The following is a 22,729-nucleotide window of genomic DNA, read 5'->3' as shown; positions in this document are numbered from 1 at the left end:
TCTGATGAAGGTTCCACTTGAAACCAATTTACCTGGTGAACTTTAGTGGGGATGGTGCAAAAACCTGATAGCTCAACCTTTTAATCGTGAAAGAGTGAGACCTCCATCTCTCTCGCTTACTACCATAAGAAACATTAAAGTTATAGCTTCAAATAAATATGATGTCTGCTGATGTACCTGATCAACTAGAAGACAACTTAAATCAATCAGAAATACAAGTTGAGGTCCACCATCCTCCTCAACAATTACATCAAAAGGGCACACAGAAAAAGACAAACACAAAACCCAATATATCAAGATCCTCTGTACAGATACCACCGGGAAATAGTGTTAGATCAAAGATTGTCAATGGGAAGACTTCATCTAAGGTGTCTTTCAAAAAATAAAACATAGTTTTTTTCATCCATTCTACAATGGAATTGCTAGCGTTTAAGGGTGAAATATGAAGAACTTAAGCTCCTCATACATGAGCACTCCCCTAAGATTGTATGTCTATAGGAGAGCAAGCTTGATGATAATACTCCTGTCCTCTAGAGTATGTTAGCTATAGGACATCACATGATCAACAAGCAGGGAGCCATGGGGGAAGTCTTACATACATTTGTCGAGAGGTTCCCCAAATATCTTTGTCAATCTGTACCCCTCTGCAGGTAGGGGTTTTACAGATTGATATAGAAAGAAAATACACACTCTGTTCTCCTTACATGCTTCCAAATGATAAAATATTTTATGATAATTCAGCAGAGGTGATTAACCAATGCCCTCAACCTTTTTTCTCTTACTAGGATATCTTAATAGTAAGCATCCTTTATGGGGAGATGTTTTGGCAAACGCAAGGTGTAATATTATATCATCAGTTTTGGAGAATGAAGTTCTAGGACTCCTTAATACAGGATAGCCCTCACACTTTCATGTTCAGACAGGTACCTTGTCCTGCATTGACCTATCAGTTGCAAGCTCTAACTGTCTTCTCGATTTTAATTGGAGAACATTAGATGATTGACATACTAGCGATCATGCACCAATCATTATAAACATCAGCAGTGGTCCACCTTTACAGAGATCACCATGATGGACTTTTGATAAGGTGGACTGGGATAGATTTCGGGAGCTAAGCAAAATTGAAGGAAATGCAGAGTACTTTCAAAGTGTTGATGATGCCATAGACTTAATGGAACCCTTCACACTGCAGGTGTCAATTCCAATCCCCAAACAACAGGGATACTCAAACAGCAACCAGTCTCCTGGGGGTCATTAAAAGTAACTGACCGCACAGAGCCACAAGAAAGTCTTAACTCGATTGTGCAGGCCCCTTACCGAGGAGAATTTAATCATATAAAAGAAATGTAGAAGACGGTTCCAACCATCCATGAAAGAAGCTAGGCGCCAGTCTTGGGTGTCATTTGTTTCCTCCATTAACAGTAGAACACAACCATCTTCTGTGTGGAGCGAAGTAAAAACGATAGCAGACAAATTCACCCCTAACCCACCACATGTTTTGAAGGTGAATAGTCATTATGTAACTGTAGCAACAGTGGTTAGCAATGCTGTGGCTGATCATTTCTAAAATGTATAATGCAAGTGTGAAGCAGCTCCTGGTCACCAGTATAGAAGCATTAAAGAAAAGAAAGTTTTAAATTTTGCAACAAGAATGGAAGAGATACAATTCTCCTTTTACTGAAGGAGAATTTGATTCTGCACTTGTTACGTGTAACGATACAGGCTTTGAACCTGATGGAATTTCATATGCAATGATTAAATATGTACTTGTTAATACCAAGTTTTTTTATCTTGAAGCATTATTAACTGAATATGGCATGACCATAGTTATCCAAATGTTTGGGAACTAGCCATTATTTTAGTTTTTTTAAACCTGGTAAGGATAAGTTTTTAACAGCAACCTATTGACCAACTGAATTGACATCTTGTTTATGTAAGATCATGAAGAAGATGGTCAATGCAAGACTGATATGGTACCTGGAAAAGAAGAGTAATTTATCACCCATCCAATGATGTGTTGATACGACTTGAGTCCTCTATTTGTGAAGCCTTTGCTTCCAAACAGCTTCATGTAACATTCTTTTTTTTTTACCGGGAAAAGCATGTGATACTGCATGGAGATACGGTATACCTAAAACCATTCATGATTTGGGATTACGAATAGAGCAACCATTATTCATTCAATCTGAGAGGAAATATCAGGAAGAAGGAGTTCCCCAGGATAGTTTGCTAAGTTTAACCTTATTTGCACTAGCCATTAATAGGATATCATCAGTCATTCCTCGATATATTCTCTCATCACTATTTGTTGATGATCTCTCTATATCATTTGCTGGAGCTAGAATGGCAGAGGTGGAGAGAAAACTACAAATCACAATTGATAAAATGATTCAGTAGGCTGATATGAATGGGTTTATGTTTTCAACAAGCATAACTGTTGTTGTTAATTTTTGTTGTTCTCGAGGATTACATCCAGACCCTGATATATACAGTACATCAAAGGTGAATGGATCTCATATGTATGTAAAGCTAGATTTTTAGAGTTGATATTTGATTTTAGACTTAATGAGTTCCTCACTTGAAAGCATTAAAAGTAAAATGTCTTGAAGCTTTGAATCTTTTAAAAGTTTTATCCCATACATCATGGGGGGCAGACTGCAAAACTCTTTTAAAGTTATACAAGTCATTAATTTAGTCAAAAATTAGTTATGGGTGTGAAATACACTCGTCAGCCACCCCAACCGACTAAAGATTTTAAATCCTCTACACCAGCTACACCATGCTGGTGTCAGATTGTCCATAGGAGTTTTTAGAACTTCGCCTATCCCAAGTCCCTATGTTGACGCTGGCAAATTACCTTATAACTTTACCGGATGTCTTCTATTGTTCGGTATTGGTTTAGGTTGCAAAGACTCCCTAATTCTTTAGCCAGTCAGACTGTAAACATTGTTAGGCACCGTTGATATTTTGAGTTGCATCCAAAATTTCCTCAACCTTATGGTTTCTGCTCCCCAGATACTGAAGCCTTGATGAGGATGGGGGGCTTAGGGATTAGCAGCTGGGCTCTAATGAACAGTGGGAACTACTTTCCCACGGGACCTCGGTGCCCAGCTGTCGATCCAACTAATTCAGTCAGCACTTTCTCTTTTACTTTTGGTTATATCTTTTTTTTCTCCCATCTCTTCCTTTTGGGCTCAATATTGTTGATGACTTTGGCATGTTCGATTATACTTTGGCTGCTGCTTTGGATTTGGCACAGTTTGGGATGGACGGCATTCCATCTCAACCTGTGCCAATTTAGACGCCTTTACCCTCTGGCAGACCCCATTGGGTGCAGACCAAGTCTGTTAAGAGTCGGGCTCCAGTGATCCAGTTTTAAGTCGCCCATATTTGCGGGTAATGGGTGACGCCAGGCATTGGAGTCGACGGTGTGAGGGGCTAACTACCCCCACTGACCAGTGTACGCCCACCTAAAGAGAGGCAGCGCCTCTCTAATAGAGGACTGGTCCCCGCTGAAGCCTCTTCTCGTGTTGGGCCACATGGGATAGGAAGACTAGCATCTTCCGATAAAAGGTGGATAACCGGGCTTGCTCATACCAAAAAAAACCCACCCCTCTGTTGACGACTTGGAAAATACAAACATGGACCTCGGTACAGACAGCTCCAACTCGGGTTCTAATATTGTTACATTAGAACCTTATTCACGTCATGTGAATAATAAAACACTAGAGAAGAGAGAGAGAGAGAGAGAGTGAAAAATGATGACTGTACAGAAAGATATAGAAAAGTAGAAGCATTACCTGGTCACTATGAAGTAGTGAATTATGAAAATTTTTTTATCTGAGAATTTGAAAACGGAAGAAATAAGCGTGTAAACGTTTTTAAAGCTAATAGGGATATAGTTACTTTATGTGCAGGGCAGCCAAAAATTCTACCCCAGGGAAATGGAAATCTCTTGATAGAGACACTATCCCATTACAAGGTGAAAGGTTAAAAACACTTACAACATTGAATGGTCACAGTGTAAAATATGTGTTTCGCACCCTACTTTCAACCAGAGTAGAGGTGTGATATATGCTCCAGAGTTGCTGGATATAGAGGAAAAATGAATTGAGGATAAACTGAAAAACCAAGGCATAGTTAAAGTCGTCAGAATGAGAAAGAGAGTTGGAGAACAACGTATTCCTCTTGCTACTTTAATTATAATATTTGATCAATGCATATTACCAAATGTTATAAAAGCTGGTTGGTTATCTTTGAAGGTAAAACCATATATCCCTTCACCATTGCGATGTTATCATTGCCAAATGTATGGCCATTTAAGCCAGAAATGTAAGGAAAAACAGAACAATAAGCCAGCTGTTTGTGCCAACTGTGGAAAAAGTAGTCATGGAGTATGTATAGAAAACCCTAATTGCATACATTATGGGGAAGCATACCCAGCTACATCTAAAAGCTGTGTTAAGTTTATTTTTGATGAAGAAATTCAGGCCATTAGGACCATGGAAAGGGTTACTTTTAAAGAGGCTCGTAAAAGAGCTCTTGAAAAGCATATAAGACCAGGGCAACCTTTTTCAATGGTTCTTAAGAAAAACTTGCCAAACCACACAGACGAAAATTGTATCTCTACTTCTAAGATAAAGAAACAAATGAAAGTAGTTAAAGAGGTTGAAAGTCCCATCGAAAATCTATATCCAGAAATTGTACAAAAATCAAAACAGATACTTAAAGATTCAAAAATTATTCAAAAGCAAACTACTCCGATTCTAAACAATAGTTCAAACATCTCACAGGCCGTGTCCTCATCTGACCTGATGAAGGTTCCACTTGAAACAATTTACCTGGTGAACATGTAGTGGGTAAGGTGCAAAAACCTGACAGATCACAACTTTTTAATCGAAAAAGAGAGAGACCTCCATCTCTCTCGCCTCCTACCATAAGAAACATTAAAGTCACAACTTTAAATAAATATGATATCTTGTCTGCTGATGTTTCTGATCAACTAGAAGGTAAATTGAATCAATCAGAAATTCAAGTTGAGGTCCACCATCCTCCTCAACAATTAGATCAAAAGGACACAAAGAAAAAGAACACAAAACCCACTATATCAAGATCCTCTCTAGAGATACCTCCGGGAAATATTGTTAGATCAAATATTGCCAATGGGAAGACTTCATCAAAGGTGTCTTCCAAAAAATAAACCATAGTTTTTTCCTCCCTTCTGCAATGGCATTGCCAGGGTTTAAGGGCAAAATATGAACTACTTAAGCTCCTCATACGTGAGCACTCCCCTATAACAGTTTGTCTACAAGGAAGCAAGCTCGATGCTAATACTCCTGTCCTCGAGAGTATGTTAGCTATAGGACACCATATGATCAACAAGCAGGGAGCCATGGGGGAAGTCTTATATACGTTCGTCGAGAGGTTCCCCAAATATCTCTGTCTATTTGTACCCCTCTGAAGGCAGTGGTTGAACAGATTGATATAGGAAGAAAATACACAATCTGTTCACTTTACTTGCCTCCAAAGGATAACATCTCATATGATGATATGGTAGAAGTGATTAAACAACTCCCACAACCTTTTCACTTACTAGGAGATCTTAACAGTAGACATCCTTTATAGGGTGATGTTTTGGCAAATGCAACGGGTAATATTATATCACCAATTTTGGAGAATGAAGATGTCGGACTCCTTAATACAGGAGAGCCCACACATTTTCATGTACAGACAGGTACCTTTTCTCGCATTGATCTATCAGTTGCAAGCTCTAACTGTCTTCTCGATATTAATTGGAGAATATTAGATGATTGGCATACTAGTGATCGTGCACCAATCATTATAAACACCAACAATGGTCAACCTTTACAGAGATCGCCTTGATGGAATCTTGATAAGGCGGACTGGGATAGATTTCGGGAGCTAAGTGAAATTAAAGAAAATGCAGAACAGTTTGAAAGTGTTGATGATGCCATTGACTTACTTAATGGAACAGTTCACACAGCAGGAGTCAATTCCATTCCCAAAACAACAAGGATATTGAGACGACGACCTGTCCCTTGGTAGTCATCTGAACTAACTGCCCTGCACAGAGCCACAAGAAAGTCTTTAACTCGATTGCGCATGCGCCGTACTGAGGAGAATTTAGTCATTTACAAGAAATGTAGAGCACAGTTCCGTCGTGCCATGAAAGAAGCTAGGCGCAATTCTTGGATGTCATTTGTTTCCTCCATTAACAGTAGAACACCAACTTCATCTGTGTGGAGGAAAGTAAAGAAGATAGCAGGCAAATTCACCACAAACCCACCACCAGTGTTAAAGGTAAATGGCCAGTATATGACTGGAGCAACCGAAGTTAGCAATGCCTTGGCTGACTATTTTTCAAATGTATCATGCAAGTGTGAAGCAGCTCCTGGTCACCAGTATAGGAGCATTGAAGAAAAGAAAGTTTTAAATCTCGCAACAAGAAAGCCAGTCATACAATTCTCCTTTTACCGAAAGAGAATTTGATTCTGCTCCTGGTACGTGTAACGATACAGCCCCTGGACCCGATGGAATTCCATGTGCAATGATTAAACACGTACCTTTTAATACAAAGTTATTTATTTTAAGCATTTTTAATACAATATGGCATGATCATAGTTTTCCAAGTGTTTGGGAACTATCCATTATTTTAGCCTTTTTAAAACCCAGTAAGGACAAGTATTTAGCAGCAAATTATAGGCCAATTGCATTGACATCTTGTTTGTGCAAAATCATGGAGAAGATGGTCAATGTAAGACTGATGTGGTACCTTTAAAAGAAGGGTATTTTATCATCCATTCAATGTGGATTCAGAAAAATGCACTCAACAACTGATGTACTGATATGACTTGAGTCCTCCATTTGTGAAGCATTTGATTCCAAACAGCACCATGTGACAGTCTTTTTTGATCTTGAAAAGGCATATGATACCACATGGAGATATGGTATACTTAAAAGAATCCATGAGTTTGGATTAAGAGGAGAGCTACCACTATTTATTCTGTCATTTCTTTCACATAGAGTTTTCCAAGTGAGAATTGGGGAAACTCTATCAGAAAGTAAATGCCAGGAAGAAGGAGTTCCTCAGGGTAGTGTGCTGAGTGTAACCATTTTTGCACTAGCAATTAATGGGATATCTTCAGTCATTCCCCAGGATGTTCTTGCAACATTATTTGTGGATGATCTCTCTATATCATTTGCTGGAGCTAGAATGGCAATGGTTGAGAGTAAAATACAACTCTCTATTGATAACATTATCCAGTGGGCCGATATGAATGGATTTAAGTTCTCGACAAGTAAAACTACAATTGTTCATTTCTGTCGTATCCGGGGACTACATCCAAACCCGGATATATACATCAAAGGTCAACGGATCCCATGTGCAATGATTGTAGGCTTACATGGGTTTCTCTCTTAAAAGCATTAAAAGCTAAATGTCTTGAGGCTCTGAATCTTTTAAAAGTATTGTCCCATACATCATGGGGGGCAGACTGCAATACTATTTTAAAATCATACAAGGCCTTGATTTTTTTCCAAAAATTAGTTATGGATGCGAAATATACTCCTCAGCCACTCCAAGCCGGTTAAAAATATTAGATTCTATACATCATGTTGGTATTAGATTGTCCACTGGAGCGTTCAGAACCTCGCCTATCACAAGTCTCCTTGTTGATACTGGGGAGTTGCCTCTAGACCTTTACCGAACGTCCTCTATTATTCGGTATTGGTTTAGATTGCAAAGACTCCCTAATTCTTTAGCCTTTCAGACTGCAAGCCTTGTAAGGCACTCAACCTACTTTGAGTTGCACCCAAAATCTCCTCAACCTTTTGGGTTTCGGGTGAAACAATTATTAAACAATCTGGATATAATTAAAATTAATGTGCTTCCATTCAAGGTATTATCAATGCCTCCATGGAAATTACCTTACTTATCTTTTTGTAAATAATTTATTGGAGTTACGAAGAATATGACTGACCTAGAATCCAGGTCTCTTTTTCTGGAACATGTTGCAGAACATAGGGGATCGACTTTTATATATACTGATGGCTCCAAATATGATGCTGGCGTTGGATTTGGAGTACATAGTAGTGATTTTAATTGTAGAGGTGCACTTCCTCTAACAGCCTCCATATTTACTGCCAAACTGTAAGGCATATTAACCGCTATTGAGAAAATATCTTTGGAAAAGGAGGGTAATTTTACAATTTTTAGTGATGCAAGGAGTGTTCTTCAAGCTTTAGATGTTTTTAATTCTAGTAGCCCTCTAGTTTTAAAGATTTTAGAATGGCTTTTTATTATTGGACGGAGAGGTATAACAGTTCGATTTTGTTGGGTTCCAGCACCTATAGGTGTGTCTGAGAATGAGAAGGCAGATCTACTGGCGAAGAATGCGGCATCCGAGTTTCTACCAAGGAGGTATCCCATTCCCTGTAATGATTTCCTACCTTACATCAAGAAATTAGTTGGTAATAAATGGCAACAGCACTGGGATAGTCTAGATGGCAATAAAATGAGGGAAGTAACGAATATCGCATCACCTTGGAGGTATAACATGATACCCTGAAAATGGGAGACGACTCTTTGTCGTCTCCGTATTGGTCACACACGGTTGACACACGAGTTTCTGCTGAAGGGCCAACACCAACCGTATTGCCAGTACTTTTTAGTACGTTAAACAGTGAGGCATTTGTTGACTGAATGCCCTAATTTTAATAGCTTACGAAAAAGATATCTGTTTGAGGCTCTAGGTGAGGATGGCAGGTTCATCCTTGCCAAGATTCTTGGACATGATGTGTCCTACTATGCGAGCGGCATTTTTAGATTTATTTCAGAAGCAGGTCTTCTGAAAACTATTTAACTGTTATAATAACTCTTAAATTTTATGGTTTTAATTGAATTCTCTTTTATTTTTCATATTTAATAAATGCTATCGGCGTCAATGTCCTTAGATGTCAGGATGCCAGAAAATTTCAATCAGTCAATCAATTATGGTTTCTGTTTAAAAACATTAGTAAATAGTCTGGATATAGGTAGAAATAAAGTGCTCCCCATGTAGGATATCTTCCACCCCTCCATGGAAATTACTGGAGATATATTTTTTAAAATATTTTTATTGGTATAAAAAAGAGCATGACTGCCTTAGAAGTCCGTTTGCTCTTTATGGAACATGTTGAAGAGCATAGAGATTCTATTTTTAAATATACATATGGCTCCAAATCCAATAATGGCGTTGGATTTGGAGTATATAGTAGTGCTCGTAATTGTAGAGGTGCACTTCCTTTAGTATCCTCTCGATATACTGCCGAACTATATGTCATACTAATCACTATTAAGAAACTAGCGTTGAAAGACGAGGGCAATTTTACCATTTTTAGTGATGCAAAAAGTGTTCTACAAACTTTAGAAGTTTTTAATTCCAATAACCCTTTAGTTTTAAAGATTTTAGAGTGGCTTTTTATTATTGGAATGAGGGGTTAACAGTTCGATTTTGTTGGTTTCCATCACATGCAGGTGTGTCTGGAAATGAGATGGCAGATTTACTGGCAAAAAATGCTCCTACCGAGTTGCTACCAAGAAGGTATCCCATTCTTTGTTATGATTTTTTACCCAGCATTTATAAGTTGGTTTGTAATAATTGGCAGGAACATTAGGATAGTTTGATTCAAAATAAGAAGCGAGAAGTAATGAATGTTATATCCCCTTGGAGATATAACATAATTCCCAGAAAGTGGGAGACTGCTCTTTGTCGTTTCCACATTGGTCACACTCGGTTGACACACGAGTTTCTGCTAAAGGGCCAACACCAACCGTATTGCAATGACTGTTTGGTACCTTTAACAGTGAGGCATCTGTTGACTGAATGCCCCAATTACAGCAACTTGAGAAATAGATATCTGTTTGAGGCTCGAGGTGAGGATTCTTGGACATGATGTGTCCTACTATGTGAGCGACATTTTGAGATTTATTTCAGAAGCGGATCTTTTGAAAGCTTTTTAACTTTTTTAATGGCATTTTAACTTCTATGGTTTTAATAGAATTTTGTTCAATTTATTTTTTATATATAATAAATGATATCGGCGTCAATGACCTTAGATGTCAGGATGCCAGAAAACCTTCAATCAATCAATCAATCAATCGCCACTGAGATGAGCTTCTATTGTTTGGCCTAGATATGGGGATCATTGTAAACCTCGAGAAGTCGCATTTGCTCCCCTCTCAGAAACTGGTATACCTGGGGATGCTATTAAACACCAAAAGGCACAAAAGTATTTCCATCATATGAAAGGAGAGGCTGAGGGAGGTAGCACAGCCCTTCCTCGGATGAGAAGAGCTCCCAGCTCAGAGCTGGCTGTGTCTACTCTGTCACCTATCTTCCCTGGCCTGTCTAGTTCCCAGCGGACTCCTCAGGATGAATCCCTCCAGTGCAATAAGTCCATCAATTCCCGGCAATGCGTAGTCTACGTAAGACAGGTAGAATGGACAGACCTCATATGGTGGCTATCATGCCAAAACCTCCGCAAAGGAGTCGATCTTCTCATTCCATCCCTGGAAATGATGCTCTTTTCAAATGTATCAAAAGAAGGGTGGGGGGCCCACATGCTGCACCACACCATCTCTGGCCAATGGTCCAAATCAGAAAGGTATCAGCATATAAATCTCTTAGAGATGAGGGTAGCCTTCCTCGCCCTCCAACAGTTCCACCAGTTCCTGGTGGGGCACTCTGTGGTATTGATGAGTGACAATACCACGGTAGTAGCTTATTTAAACAAGCAAGGGGATACTTTTTCACAGCCACTGTGCCATCTAGCAGTGGAGATGCTCAGATAGGCAGAAGACAACTCAGTGACCCTATCCGTGCACTTCATTCCAGGCATGTGGAATGTGCTAGCTGACAATCTGAGCAGAGCGACCGAGATAGTGGGCTGCAAGTGGTGTTTGAATCATATAGTAGCCAACAAAGTCCTGACTTTGTGGGGTTCCCTGACTGTGGACCTGTTCACAACAGCCCTGAACTTCAGGCTACTGCAGTAATGTCCCCCAGTCCCGGATCCCTGGGCTCTCTTGCAAGATGCATTCCCACAACGGTGGGAGAACCTGGATGCGTACGTGTTTCCCCTTCGTTTTGTCTGATGAGAAAAGTCCTCAACCAGGTCATAGTAAGCAAGTACTTGGTAATGACTCTAATAGCTACGCTATGGCATCAGGGAGAATGGTTCCCGGAACTTCTACAACTCCTCACAGAGATTCCAAGGGAGCTCCCTCCATGTCACGACCACCTCAAACAACCACACACCAACATCTACCACAAGGCCATAGCTTTGCTTCGTCTTCATGCCTGGAGACTGTTCAGCACCTCCTCACACAAAGAGGCTTTTTGCAATGATTTGTAAAAAGAATGGCTGAACATCTTATGCGTTCCACAGTGTCAGTCTATCAGGTGAAGTGGTCTGTCTTCTGTCGTTGGTGTCTTGGAATGGGTATCTCTCCCCTTGATGCCTCTGTTCCAACAACAGTGGAGTTCCTTCTGCATCTTCGGGAAGAAATGCTACTCTTGGTTGCAGTAGTCAAAGACTACCTCTCAACCTTGAGTCTTGCCTTTAAACTGAAAAGAGTTGATATTTCTTCCTCATTGGAACTTTCCATACTCATATGGAGTTTTGAGATTTCTTGTCCCCAGTCAGAACATAGACCTCCTCCTTGGAAGGTGGTTCGGGTCCTCCAGTCTCTGAAGGGTGCTCCTACAAACCATTACATTACGCCAGGCAACAGATCACCACCTTACTTGGAAGATGGTATTCCTACTAGCTTTGGCTTTGGCCAAGAGAATTAGTGAACTCCATGGTCTATCCTCCGACATCTCCCACTCAAGCAGATGGGGAGAAGTAATACTCAGCTTCGTCCCTGAGTTCATTGCTAAGACTCAAAATCCAGGTGTACTGGACTGTAGGGTTGGTCCATTCTGGATAGGGAGTCATTGTTCTCGAACTGAAGATCCAGACCAACTGGTACTTTACCCAGTGAGGAGCCTGGGGTGTTAACTTAAAAGAACAGCAGTAGCTCGGCCCCGTGCTTCAGCACTGTTTGTCAGCATGGAGAAGGTCAAGAGGAGGGTCACGAGGAATGCCATTTCCTCCTAGATCCGGAAAGTTATTGAGTTTGCACTCAATCCAGACCCTCCTTCCAAACGACTAAGAGCTCATGATGTCAGGGGCATTGTAACATCCTTGGCATTCAAGAAAAAATACTCTATGGTGGAGGTACGACAAGCGGCCATGTAGAAGCGTCAGACAACCTTCACCGCCAACTACCTGCAACATGTAACCCACAGTAACATGGATACGTTTTCCATTGGTCCTGTGGTGGTAGCCCAACAAGTGGTCTAAACACCAAGTTCCTTGTGTGACAAGTAGCAGAGGGCTGAGGTTACCCCTGTTAGTCTGGGGTAAATGAGTGAGAATGACTAGCTCCTTACTTCCTGTCACCGTCTTCCCCCTTGTGGAATTCAGCACCACAGTATCCAGCACAGCTGACCTCGCCTCTCTGCAGGTAAGATTTACTTCCCTTGTGTATCCTCGGTATAGATATACTGTAATACTTGTTGTGTCCCCAATACCTTTTCGAGGTAGAGCATTGGGTAAAGTTTTAGGACTCGTATCTTTATGACCCGAGTTCCTTCGTTGAAGACCAGCCACATTGCTAGTATCACAAACACACTGCTTCTGCAGGTCACTAATAGTGCATAGGTAGTAGGTTGGCCAGGGCACCTGTCACTTGTTGTGATACTACCACTAGAGAGTTACGGGCCTTTTAACTGGCCAAACAGTACTACATTGGATCCTTCTCTCTGGTTATGGTTCATTTTCTCTTTGCTACACACACATACACAGCGAATAGTCTGGCCTATTCGTTACTTATTCTTCTCTGTCCCATTACACCTGACAATACTGAGATTACCAAACATTTCTTCTTCACCCAAGGGGTTACTGCACTATAATTGTTCATTGGCCACTTTCCTCTTGGTGAGGGTAGAAGGGACACTCTAACTATGGTCAGCAGCTTCCCTAGGAGAAGGAAACTCCAAAATCAAACCATTGTTCTCTATTCTTGGGTAGTACCATAGCCTCTGTACCAACATCTTCCACTGTCTTGGATTAGAGTCTCTTGCTTTAGGGTACACTCGGGCATGCTGTTCTGTCTTGTTTCTCTTCCTCTTGTTTTGTTAAAGATTTTATGGTTTATATAGGAGATGTTTATTGTAATGTGTTACCCCTCTTAAAAATTTTAATTTTCCTTGTTTACTTCCTCATTGGGCTTTTTTCCTTATTGGAGCCCCTTGGCTTATAGCATCCTGCATTTCTAACTACGGTTGTAGTTTAGCAAGGGATAATAAGGATAATGATAGCACAATATTTTAGCGAGGGCAGAGTTCCTACCACTTCAATCACATATCAAAGTGGAGAGAACCACGGCTTAAATACCAAGGCCAGTTTGTAAGGGCTTCCTCCCTCCTAAGAGTGAGTCACCCTTATAAATAGCAAAGGGTTTGTATTTGTGCAGGTACAAATGTCAAATTTGTCAGTAATTTGTATTTTTCCTAAAATACAAACCTGGAGCTATTTTTACAAATTGGCCTGCCATCCCTGTCCCTAAGAAGTCCTGCCAGAAAGCAAAGGGGTTGCTGAGCCATGTGTGAGTGAGCGGGGTAGCTGACTACCCCCACCCCCACCCGCTAACTAGCGGTTCGGGTGGTTATCCCTAACTAAAATTATCATGGCTAGTCTTTCAGCTTTGCGGAAAGTGTACCTCTATAAATAGCTCCAGGGCTGCATGTTAGAAAAAATACAAATTACTTAAAAATTCATCATAATTTCACTGAAATAAACATAAAATACTAGCATTTACATTTTCTTTATAAATTCTACCAAGTAGATATAATCTAGCCAACATGTACAGTACTGAAGCGGCTAAAAATATATTTTAGAATGTTTATTGTTCTGCCAGTGCAGAGATGAAAAATATTACTGTCTATTGTCTTGTGATAATTTTCAGTAGCAAAATCCTGCTATAATGATAACTGCTTCAGAAATTAAAAATAAATTCCAGCCAACCAATGACTAAATTAGTAAAGAACACTTCCATCTTTGGTATATTTTGTTAGCTGCATAACATTCTTCACATTGACCTAGATTATGGGCCATACTGATAGTAGGGCATAACATGAGGCTGAAAAAAACAGATGATTTAGACATTTAAATAATGAGGGGTGAGGTATTGTATTTATAGTACAGAATTAAAAAAAAAAATTGTTTAGTTAAAGAAATTTCAAACAATTTGTATCTTTCCCAAGTTAACATGATTATTTCTACAGTATTAGCAGTAACACACATTAATGTATTATTATTATTAATACTAGCCAAGCTACAACCCTATTTGGAAAAGCAAGATGCTGTAAGCCCAGGGGCTCCAATTAGGAAAAATATCCCAGTGAGGAAAGAAAATAAGGAAATGAATAAATGATGAGAACAGATTAACAATAAATCATTCTAAAAAAAGTAAAGACGTCAAAACAGATATGTCATATATAAACTATTAACGTCAAAAACAAATATGTCATATATAAACTATAAAATGACTCATGTCTGCCTGGTCAACATAAAAACATTTGCTCCAACTTTGAACTTTTGAAGTTCTACTGATTCAACTACCCGATTAGGAAGATCATTCCATTACTCGGTAACAGCTGGAATAAAACTTCTAGAGTACTGTGTAGTATTGAGCCTCATGATGGAGAAGGCCTGGATATTAGAATTAACTGCCTGCCAAGTATTACAGACAGGATAGAATTGTCCAGGGAGATCTGAATGTAAAGGATGGACAGAGTTATGAAAAATCTTATGCAACATGCATAATGAACTACTGTACAGTAATTGAATGACGGTGCCAGAGATTAATATCTAGATCAGGAATAAGAAATTTAATAGACCGTAAGTTTCTGTCCAACAAATTAAGATGAGAATCAGCAGCTGAAGACCAGACAGAAGAACAATACTCAAAACAAGGTAGAATGAAAGAATTAAAATACTTCTTCAGAATAGATTGATCACCGAAAATCTTAAAAGACTTTCTCAATAAGCCAATTTTTTGTGCAATTGAAGAAGACACAGACCTAATGTGTTTCTCAAAAGTCGAGAATCACACCTAAAATTTTAAAAGAGTCATACAAATTCAAAGAAACATTATCAGTACTTAGATCCGGATGTTGAGGAGCCACTGTCCTTGACCTACTTACAATCATACTTTGAGTTTTGTTAGGATTCAACTTCATACCCCATAATTTGCACCATGCACTAATTTTAGCTAAATCTCTATTAAGTAGTTAGAAGTTAAAGGGGTGGCTAGAAATTGCAGGATAAAAACAGTTAAGGAATGAAAATACTTAAAAGAAGGGTACTCAAAAAACAGATAATATTCTCAGCATAAGGAAAATGGAAACAAAAATAGAATTTACAGTGCTAGAAATTAGGAAGTAGGGTGACATTAATAGAGTAGAAAATTTAGTATTGCTGGCGAGAATGAATATGTTTTAAACAGTATTGGTACCTACACATCTCATGGGGATAACACTTCTAATGCTGCCTTTGCTTTGTGTCAAGATGCCCTTTGAAAACATAACCTAGAGGTATCCCAAGCTACCCCTTTTAGATGACCATTGAGATTGTACCAAAAGAGTATTGACCATCATAATCAACTACCTAATGGTGTGATGCCAGCTAATCAGTTAATGGGCATTAGAGAGGCATTCCCCATAATAATTTGCTTCATCAGTTTCTTAAGGCATATATATGGCCAGAAGCAGTAGCTGAATTAATTGAATCTTCATCTCGATTTGTGATCATGTTTTGTAAAAATACAGCATAATGTTATGAACATTATTGCAATCTTTCTATGATTTTATAACCCCTTAAAGTACAGAGTATTGGATATATTTAAAATTCAGTATTAGAATTAAAATACTCCTGTTTTATTTTCATTATCTTCCACAAATGAAGTTAATAAAGAACAGTTAAGTGATCTTTCTCTCAAGATAAAAACTATCAGAAAAATTAAAATATTTTATTATAAATATTAGTATGATAATTATTATTGTTACAATATTATTCAACATGGTATGCATTCTCATGGCAGAAACCAAATGATAGCAGTATTAATTTTCTAAGCAAGTTTTCATTAAATAGTATTGGATAAGGGATATAAAAATGGAGTTTGTGAGAATCTAATAAAGAATCTCAAGTTAATTTAAATAGTAGGTGAAATAGGATGGATGAGTGTTTTTAAGTTTACTTGTTTCATCCTCAATTTCTGTAAATTCAAAACTATTAACTGCACTTTTTGTGATTTCCAAAGTAATGAATCTTAAATTCAAAGTCCTTTTTTAAATGGCTGATTAATTTACCTGCTCTTCACCTCTTAGAATAACATGATCATTACCAAGTAATTACTTAATCACAGTGGCAGACTTTTAATATACAGTATGTGGGGATACAAATGATTTATATTATTAAATAGTTGTGATGAAAAGTACTTTATCTCATTGACAACTTGTTTTGAATATCTTCTTCGAAGATTTTTAAGGCTAGAGTTAAGTTTCTTTTAAACTGCACTTGAACTAAGTTATGGTGCTACTTTTCTAAACCAAATTTCAATTGATTACATGATTTGTATTGCCATTCCAATTCATCCAGAATTCTCAAACCAAATATGAGTGCATCTTAGAGTTCGACGATGAAATTCTGTTATCTGAGAAATTTCAGATTATGAGAGGAAATACTTTCTTGTAATTGGACTAACCAAAAATTATCTCACATGTTTCTTTTCTTTTCTGCAGAAGGAAGTACTAAGGAATGGAGAGACATGCTAGATTTAAATGTGGTTTCTTTGTGCCTTTGTACAAAATTGGCAGTAAAGTCTATGAGAGACAGAGGTGTTGATGATGGCCATATCATCCATGTAAGCAGGTAAGCTTTAATGGGAAATTTTTTCAAAATAACTTATATGTAAACACCTGTTGGATACTGAATTCTTTATAGCTACAATTACAAAGGACACTAGCATACCAGCCCTCTTAATGCTTTGACATAGTCACTTGTCTTTAACATGTAGTATAGTTCCTTGTTAAAGCATTGTGAGGGGCAAGATGGCTCTCGAACTTAGGGAAACTGCTCCCTCAGTTTGAATCTAAATTTCTCTCTTTATTCTGTTCCTTATTCTCAACATTACAGCGACCTCCTCCTAGTTTTATAAATATTCTTTTGTCTTGCTGTCCTAACTCTGATTTTTCCCTTATCTTTATACATATATTTTATCATTTGTTTATTTATTTTATATTTTGTTTCTTAAATGACTTAGATATTTCCACATCCACTATTACTGTCTGCTTAGATGAATGGGAGAAAAAATCACTGTCGGGATGTATTTGCATTTAAAGCTGTGAGAGTATTGGATGATCTCAGCCATACCGAAGATAATTTGGACTTTTTTTGACAGAATTGTTCTCAAGGGTTGGGTCATCAGAATCTGGGGGATCCAATCCTTGAGGTAGAACTCTTGGCTTTTAGCATGAAGCCCATCATTACAGACCCTCTTAATGCAAATTGCTCCCCCAGTTCTAACCTAAATTTCTCTCTCTCACCTATATCTCCTTGATATTTCTTCGACTTTCTCCTAATTTTATAAACTTTCTTTAGTCTTGCTGTCCTAACTCAATGAGTATTATTTCTCTCTACTGTATTTATATATGTATTTTTGGGCTCAGGCCATGTCGTCCTGATGGAAGGTTCCTTTAAGTAGCTTCCTAGGGTATGTTTGACTAGAGCGATATTCCCAGAGAATTTAACTTAAGGTCTCCAGAATTCTAACTCCTGGCGTGAATATCCTTAAAGTTTCCTTTTAGGATATCGCATAATATCAGGGGACGTATTCTTGACACGCCACATAGCAATCTGCACCCAGCATTGCGTTTACGCTTTGAGGGGGAAAGTGGCAAAATAAAAGAGGAGCCGTTATAAAGTTCCCTTCCTCCGTTACTGTTTGAGTACTCACATGGCACCATAATCGTCCGCCATCTTTATTCCTTTTTCTGTAGCGGTTTTGCTTCGTGGTTTTTCCAGTGCTCTCTCGTTATCAGGATTTATTATGCAATCTCCAGCTTCTGCCTCTGGAAAGTTAAGTATTTGATTCTTATGCTGTATAAATTTAGCTCTGGCCGTAAAGTAAAAATTAATTTGAATTAAACTAAATTTGTGGCAGAGCTATTGCCTAGACTGGAGGTGCCTTCGGCGGTGTCGTTCGTTACGCATGAGTTATTTAGTTAGCCAGAATGACTTTCCCGGTATAATAGCTTAAATAAAAATAATAAGCTATTTTTTGGGCTCAGGCCATGTCGTCCTGATGGAAGGTTCCTTTAAGTAGCTTCCTAGGGTATATTTGACTACAGTGATATTCCCAGAGAATTTAACTTAAGGTCTTCAGAATTCTAACTCCTGGCGCGAATATCCTTAAAGTTTCCTTTTAGGATATCGCATAATATCAGGGGATGTATTCTTGACACACCACATAGCAATCTGCACCCCGCATAGCATTTACGCTTCGAGGGGAAAAGTGGCAAAATAAAAGAGGAGCCGTTATAAAATTCCCCTTCCTCCATTACTGTTTGAGTACCCAGATGGCACCATAATCGTTGGCCATCTTTATTCCTTTTTCTGTAGCGCTTCAGCTCGGTGGTTTTTCCCAGTCCTCTCTCGTTATAGGATTTATCATGCCTCTGGAAAGTTGAGTATTTAATTCTTTTATTGTATAAATCTAGCTCTGGCCGTAAAGTAAGAATTAATTCAAAATTAACTATGTTTTTGGCAGAGCTATTGCCTGGACCGGAGGCGCCTTCGGCGCTGTCATTCATAACGCATGAATTATTTAGTTAGCCAGAATGACTTTCCCGGTATAATAGCTTAAATGAAAATATTTAGCTATGTAGTCTTCATTGCTAGGAATTAATTATATTATGCCGATAGTATTCTCATTAGTTTCGGCAATTTAGGTAGCCGATCTTGTTTACGCTAGGCTTCCTAGCCTAGGCGTTATAGTTTACTCTCTTGCATGATATAATAGGTGTTCCTGGTGTTATTAAATTTAGATAAAGATATTAGGCAATTTATACATATAAGATATATAGATTGCATAAAAAATCTCCTCTTCTAAGATAGTATACGAGAGAGCTTTGATGAGTCAGGTAGTTGATCTCACTGTCGCTAGGCTAGTAGCCTAGTGGCTTTAGTATACAGTGAACCCTCGCTACTTCGCGGTTCGACCATCGCGGATTCACCACTTCGCGGATTTTTTCCATAACCCATATATATACAGTAATATATATATATATATATATATATATATATATATATACTGTATATGTATGCATGTATTTATGTATATATGTATGTATGTATATATGTAGGTATGTATATGTGTATACATGTATATATATATATATATATATATATATATATATATATATATATATATATATATATATATATATATATATATATATATATATATATACACACACATATATATATATATATATATATATATATATATATATATATATATATATATATATATCTAAAGTAGGAAGATGTGATGTAGTTCTAAGGGAAAAGTATGGGAAATATGTCTGGGTAATAAGCAAAGCTCTACCTCCAGTTTGTTTCTTCATTATGATCAGAGATAAACATAAACAAAACATTGGTTGCCATTTTTTATCGTGCTTTTTAGCGTGTTTAGGAAACGCATGATATAAAATCGCCTTTAATATTTGTGCCTGTTTTAGTTTAGGGTACTGTAGTACATGCATTAAGTGTTCTGTACATTAAAGGGTAGTTTGTTAACAGTACTACGTACAAGGGAAGGTTTTAAAAGTCTGAATATACATGTTGAATAAATAGGTAAATATGGTGTCACTACTTCGCGGATTTTCACCTATCGCGGTCGGGTCTGGAACCTATCTACCGCTATAAATGAGGGTTCACTTCTTTCATACAATCTCCTCGGTTACCCTTATGTATAGGGTAATCCCTCCTTCCCTCTTGAGTATAGTCTATGGCTACAATCCTAGCTGGTCTTGCCTTGGATTGTGATTCTGGCAAGGTTAGTCTAGGGTTTTCTGCCCCTTTACCAGGCTACATTTGGTGAGGTTTGGGTTTGGGTCAGAACCTCAGAGTACTTGTGTGCCGACAGCTGATCGATAGGGTGAATGTACTCCCCTGTTGGATCTCGTTGGTTGGCATAGGAGGCCTTGCCTCCCTAGACTGCACTTGAAGGGGTCATGTGATCCCTTTCTCCCTGTGGTTTAGTTGACTAGTCCTGTGCTTGCAGACCCTAGGCTGAAGAATAGTGATTATTTTTCTGCCTAGGATGGCGCCGGCCTGGAGACTCTCTTTCTCTATAATTTAAGGTGCCGGCTAGAAGATGCCGGCCCCCTTTCTGTATTGGCAGACCCTAGGCTGGAGAATGTATGCACCATACGCCTGGGATGGCGCCGATACTGAAACAGAGTTTCCTTTAGGTGTGGTAGGGACGGCTTTAAGGAACTCAACATACTTTGAGTCGCACCCACAATCTCCTCAACCTTATGGCTTACGAGTGAAACAATTATTAAAGTCTTGATAAAATTAGAGGTAAGGTACTTCCATTTAAGATACCATCAACCCCTCCGTGGAAATTACCAGAGATACCTTTCTGTAAATATTTCATTGGTGTTAAAAAAATATGACTGAATTAAAAGCTAGGTCTCTTTTTATGAAACATGTTGAGGAACATAGGGAAACAACTTTTATATATACCGATGGCTCCAAATCCAATGTTGGTGTTGGATTTTGAGTATATAGTAGTTCTTTTAACTGTAGAGGTCCACTTCCTCCAATATCTTCCCTATTTACTGCTGAATTATATGGCATATTAACTGCTATTGAGATAATAGCGTCAAAAGAGGAGGGCAATTTTACCATTTATAGTGATTCAAGAAGTGTTCTTAAAGCATTAGTAGGTTTTAATTCTAGTAACCCCTTAGTTTTAAAGATTTTAGATTGGCTTTTAATTATGGGCCTAAAAGGTGTAGCAGTTCGATTTTGCTGGGTTCCGGCACACATAAGTGTGTCTGGAAATGAAGAGGCAGATTTACTGGCAAAGAGTGCTGCAGGCGAGTTGCTACCAAGAAGGTCTCCCGTTCTTTGTGATGATTTTTTTCCAGCAATTCGGAATTCTATTTATAACAATTGGAAACAGCATTGGGATAGTTTAAGCGAAAATAAGATGAAAGAAATTGCTATTGGTATATCCCCTAGGAGGTATAATGGGATGCCCCGAAAATGCGAGACGACTATTTGTCGTCTTCGCATTGGTCACACCCGGATGAGAGACAAGTTTCTGCTGGCTGGCCAACACCAACCATATTGCGACGACTGTTTGATACCCTCGACAGTGAGGCATTTGTTGACTGAAAGAAATAGATATCTGTTTGAGGCTCATGGTTAAGATGGCATGTTCATCTTTGCCAAGATCCTTGGACATGATGTGTCGTACAATGCCAGAGGCATTTTAAAATTTATATCTGAAGCAGGTCTTCTTGATGCTACTAAACTTTTATATCATATTAACTTCTTGTGGAATTTTTAGATTTATATCAGAAGCAGGTCTTCTTGATGCTATTTAACTTTTATAACATATTTACTTCTCTGGTTTTAATTGAAAATTCTTTTAATCTTTATTGATAATAAACGATATCGACATCAATGACCTTTGATGTCAGGATGCCAGAGAACTTCAAAGCAATCAATCACTTCAGGTGGTACAAGAAACAAAAACACAGCATTCATTCGATTACAACAGCTGATTCTCTCTCTCTCTCTCTCTCTCTCTCTCTCTCTCTCTCTCTCTCTCTCTCTCTCTCTCTCTCTCTCTCTCTCTCTCTCTCTGGAGTTATACAATATTTACATATAGATGAAGAAACCAAAATCGATTTCCTTAAAAAAGGTCAATTAAATATGACATATATCTATATATATATATATATATATATATATATATATATATATATATATATATATATATATATATATATATTATATATATATATATATATATATATATATATATATATATATATATATATATATATATATATATGTACATATATATATATATATATATATATATATATATATATATATATATATATATATATATATGTACATATATATATATATATATATATATATATATATATATATATATATGTATATATATGTATATTTATATGTGTATATATATATATATATGCATATATATGTATATTTATATGTATATATATGTATATATATGTGTATATATATATATATGTATATATGTATATATATATATATATATATATATATATATATATATATATATATATATATATATATGTGTGTGTGTGTGTGTGTGTGTATATAGATAAAATATATATTTATATAAATATATATATATATATATATATATATATATATATATAATATAAATAATATATATATACTATATATATGTATGTATATGTATATATATACATATATACATATATGTATATACATATATGTATATATATATATATATATA

At 37.6% G+C, this 22,729-nt stretch overlaps 1 protein-coding gene across 3 annotated transcripts in view; it reads left to right on the top strand.

Annotated features, from left to right (window-relative positions):
- The window catches only part of LOC137655738 (dehydrogenase/reductase SDR family member 11-like), a 584,611-nt gene that overhangs the window by 475,083 nt on the left and 86,799 nt on the right, over nucleotides 1–22,729 (top strand). For all 3 annotated transcript variants that reach the window (XM_068389786.1, XM_068389784.1, XM_068389785.1), the window contains exon 4: nucleotides 16,911–17,040. In XM_068389786.1, coding sequence (XP_068245887.1) covers nucleotides 16,911–17,040 — 130 coding nt within the window. The remainder of the gene's footprint in view (nucleotides 1–16,910; nucleotides 17,041–22,729) is intronic.

The sequence above is a fragment of the Palaemon carinicauda genome, chromosome 16 (assembly GCF_036898095.1).
Source record: "Palaemon carinicauda isolate YSFRI2023 chromosome 16, ASM3689809v2, whole genome shotgun sequence".
NCBI lineage: Eukaryota > Metazoa > Arthropoda > Malacostraca > Decapoda > Palaemonidae > Palaemon > Palaemon carinicauda.
The sequence above is the reverse complement of the archived record's forward strand: the minus strand, read 5'-3'. Positions and strand labels throughout refer to the sequence as shown.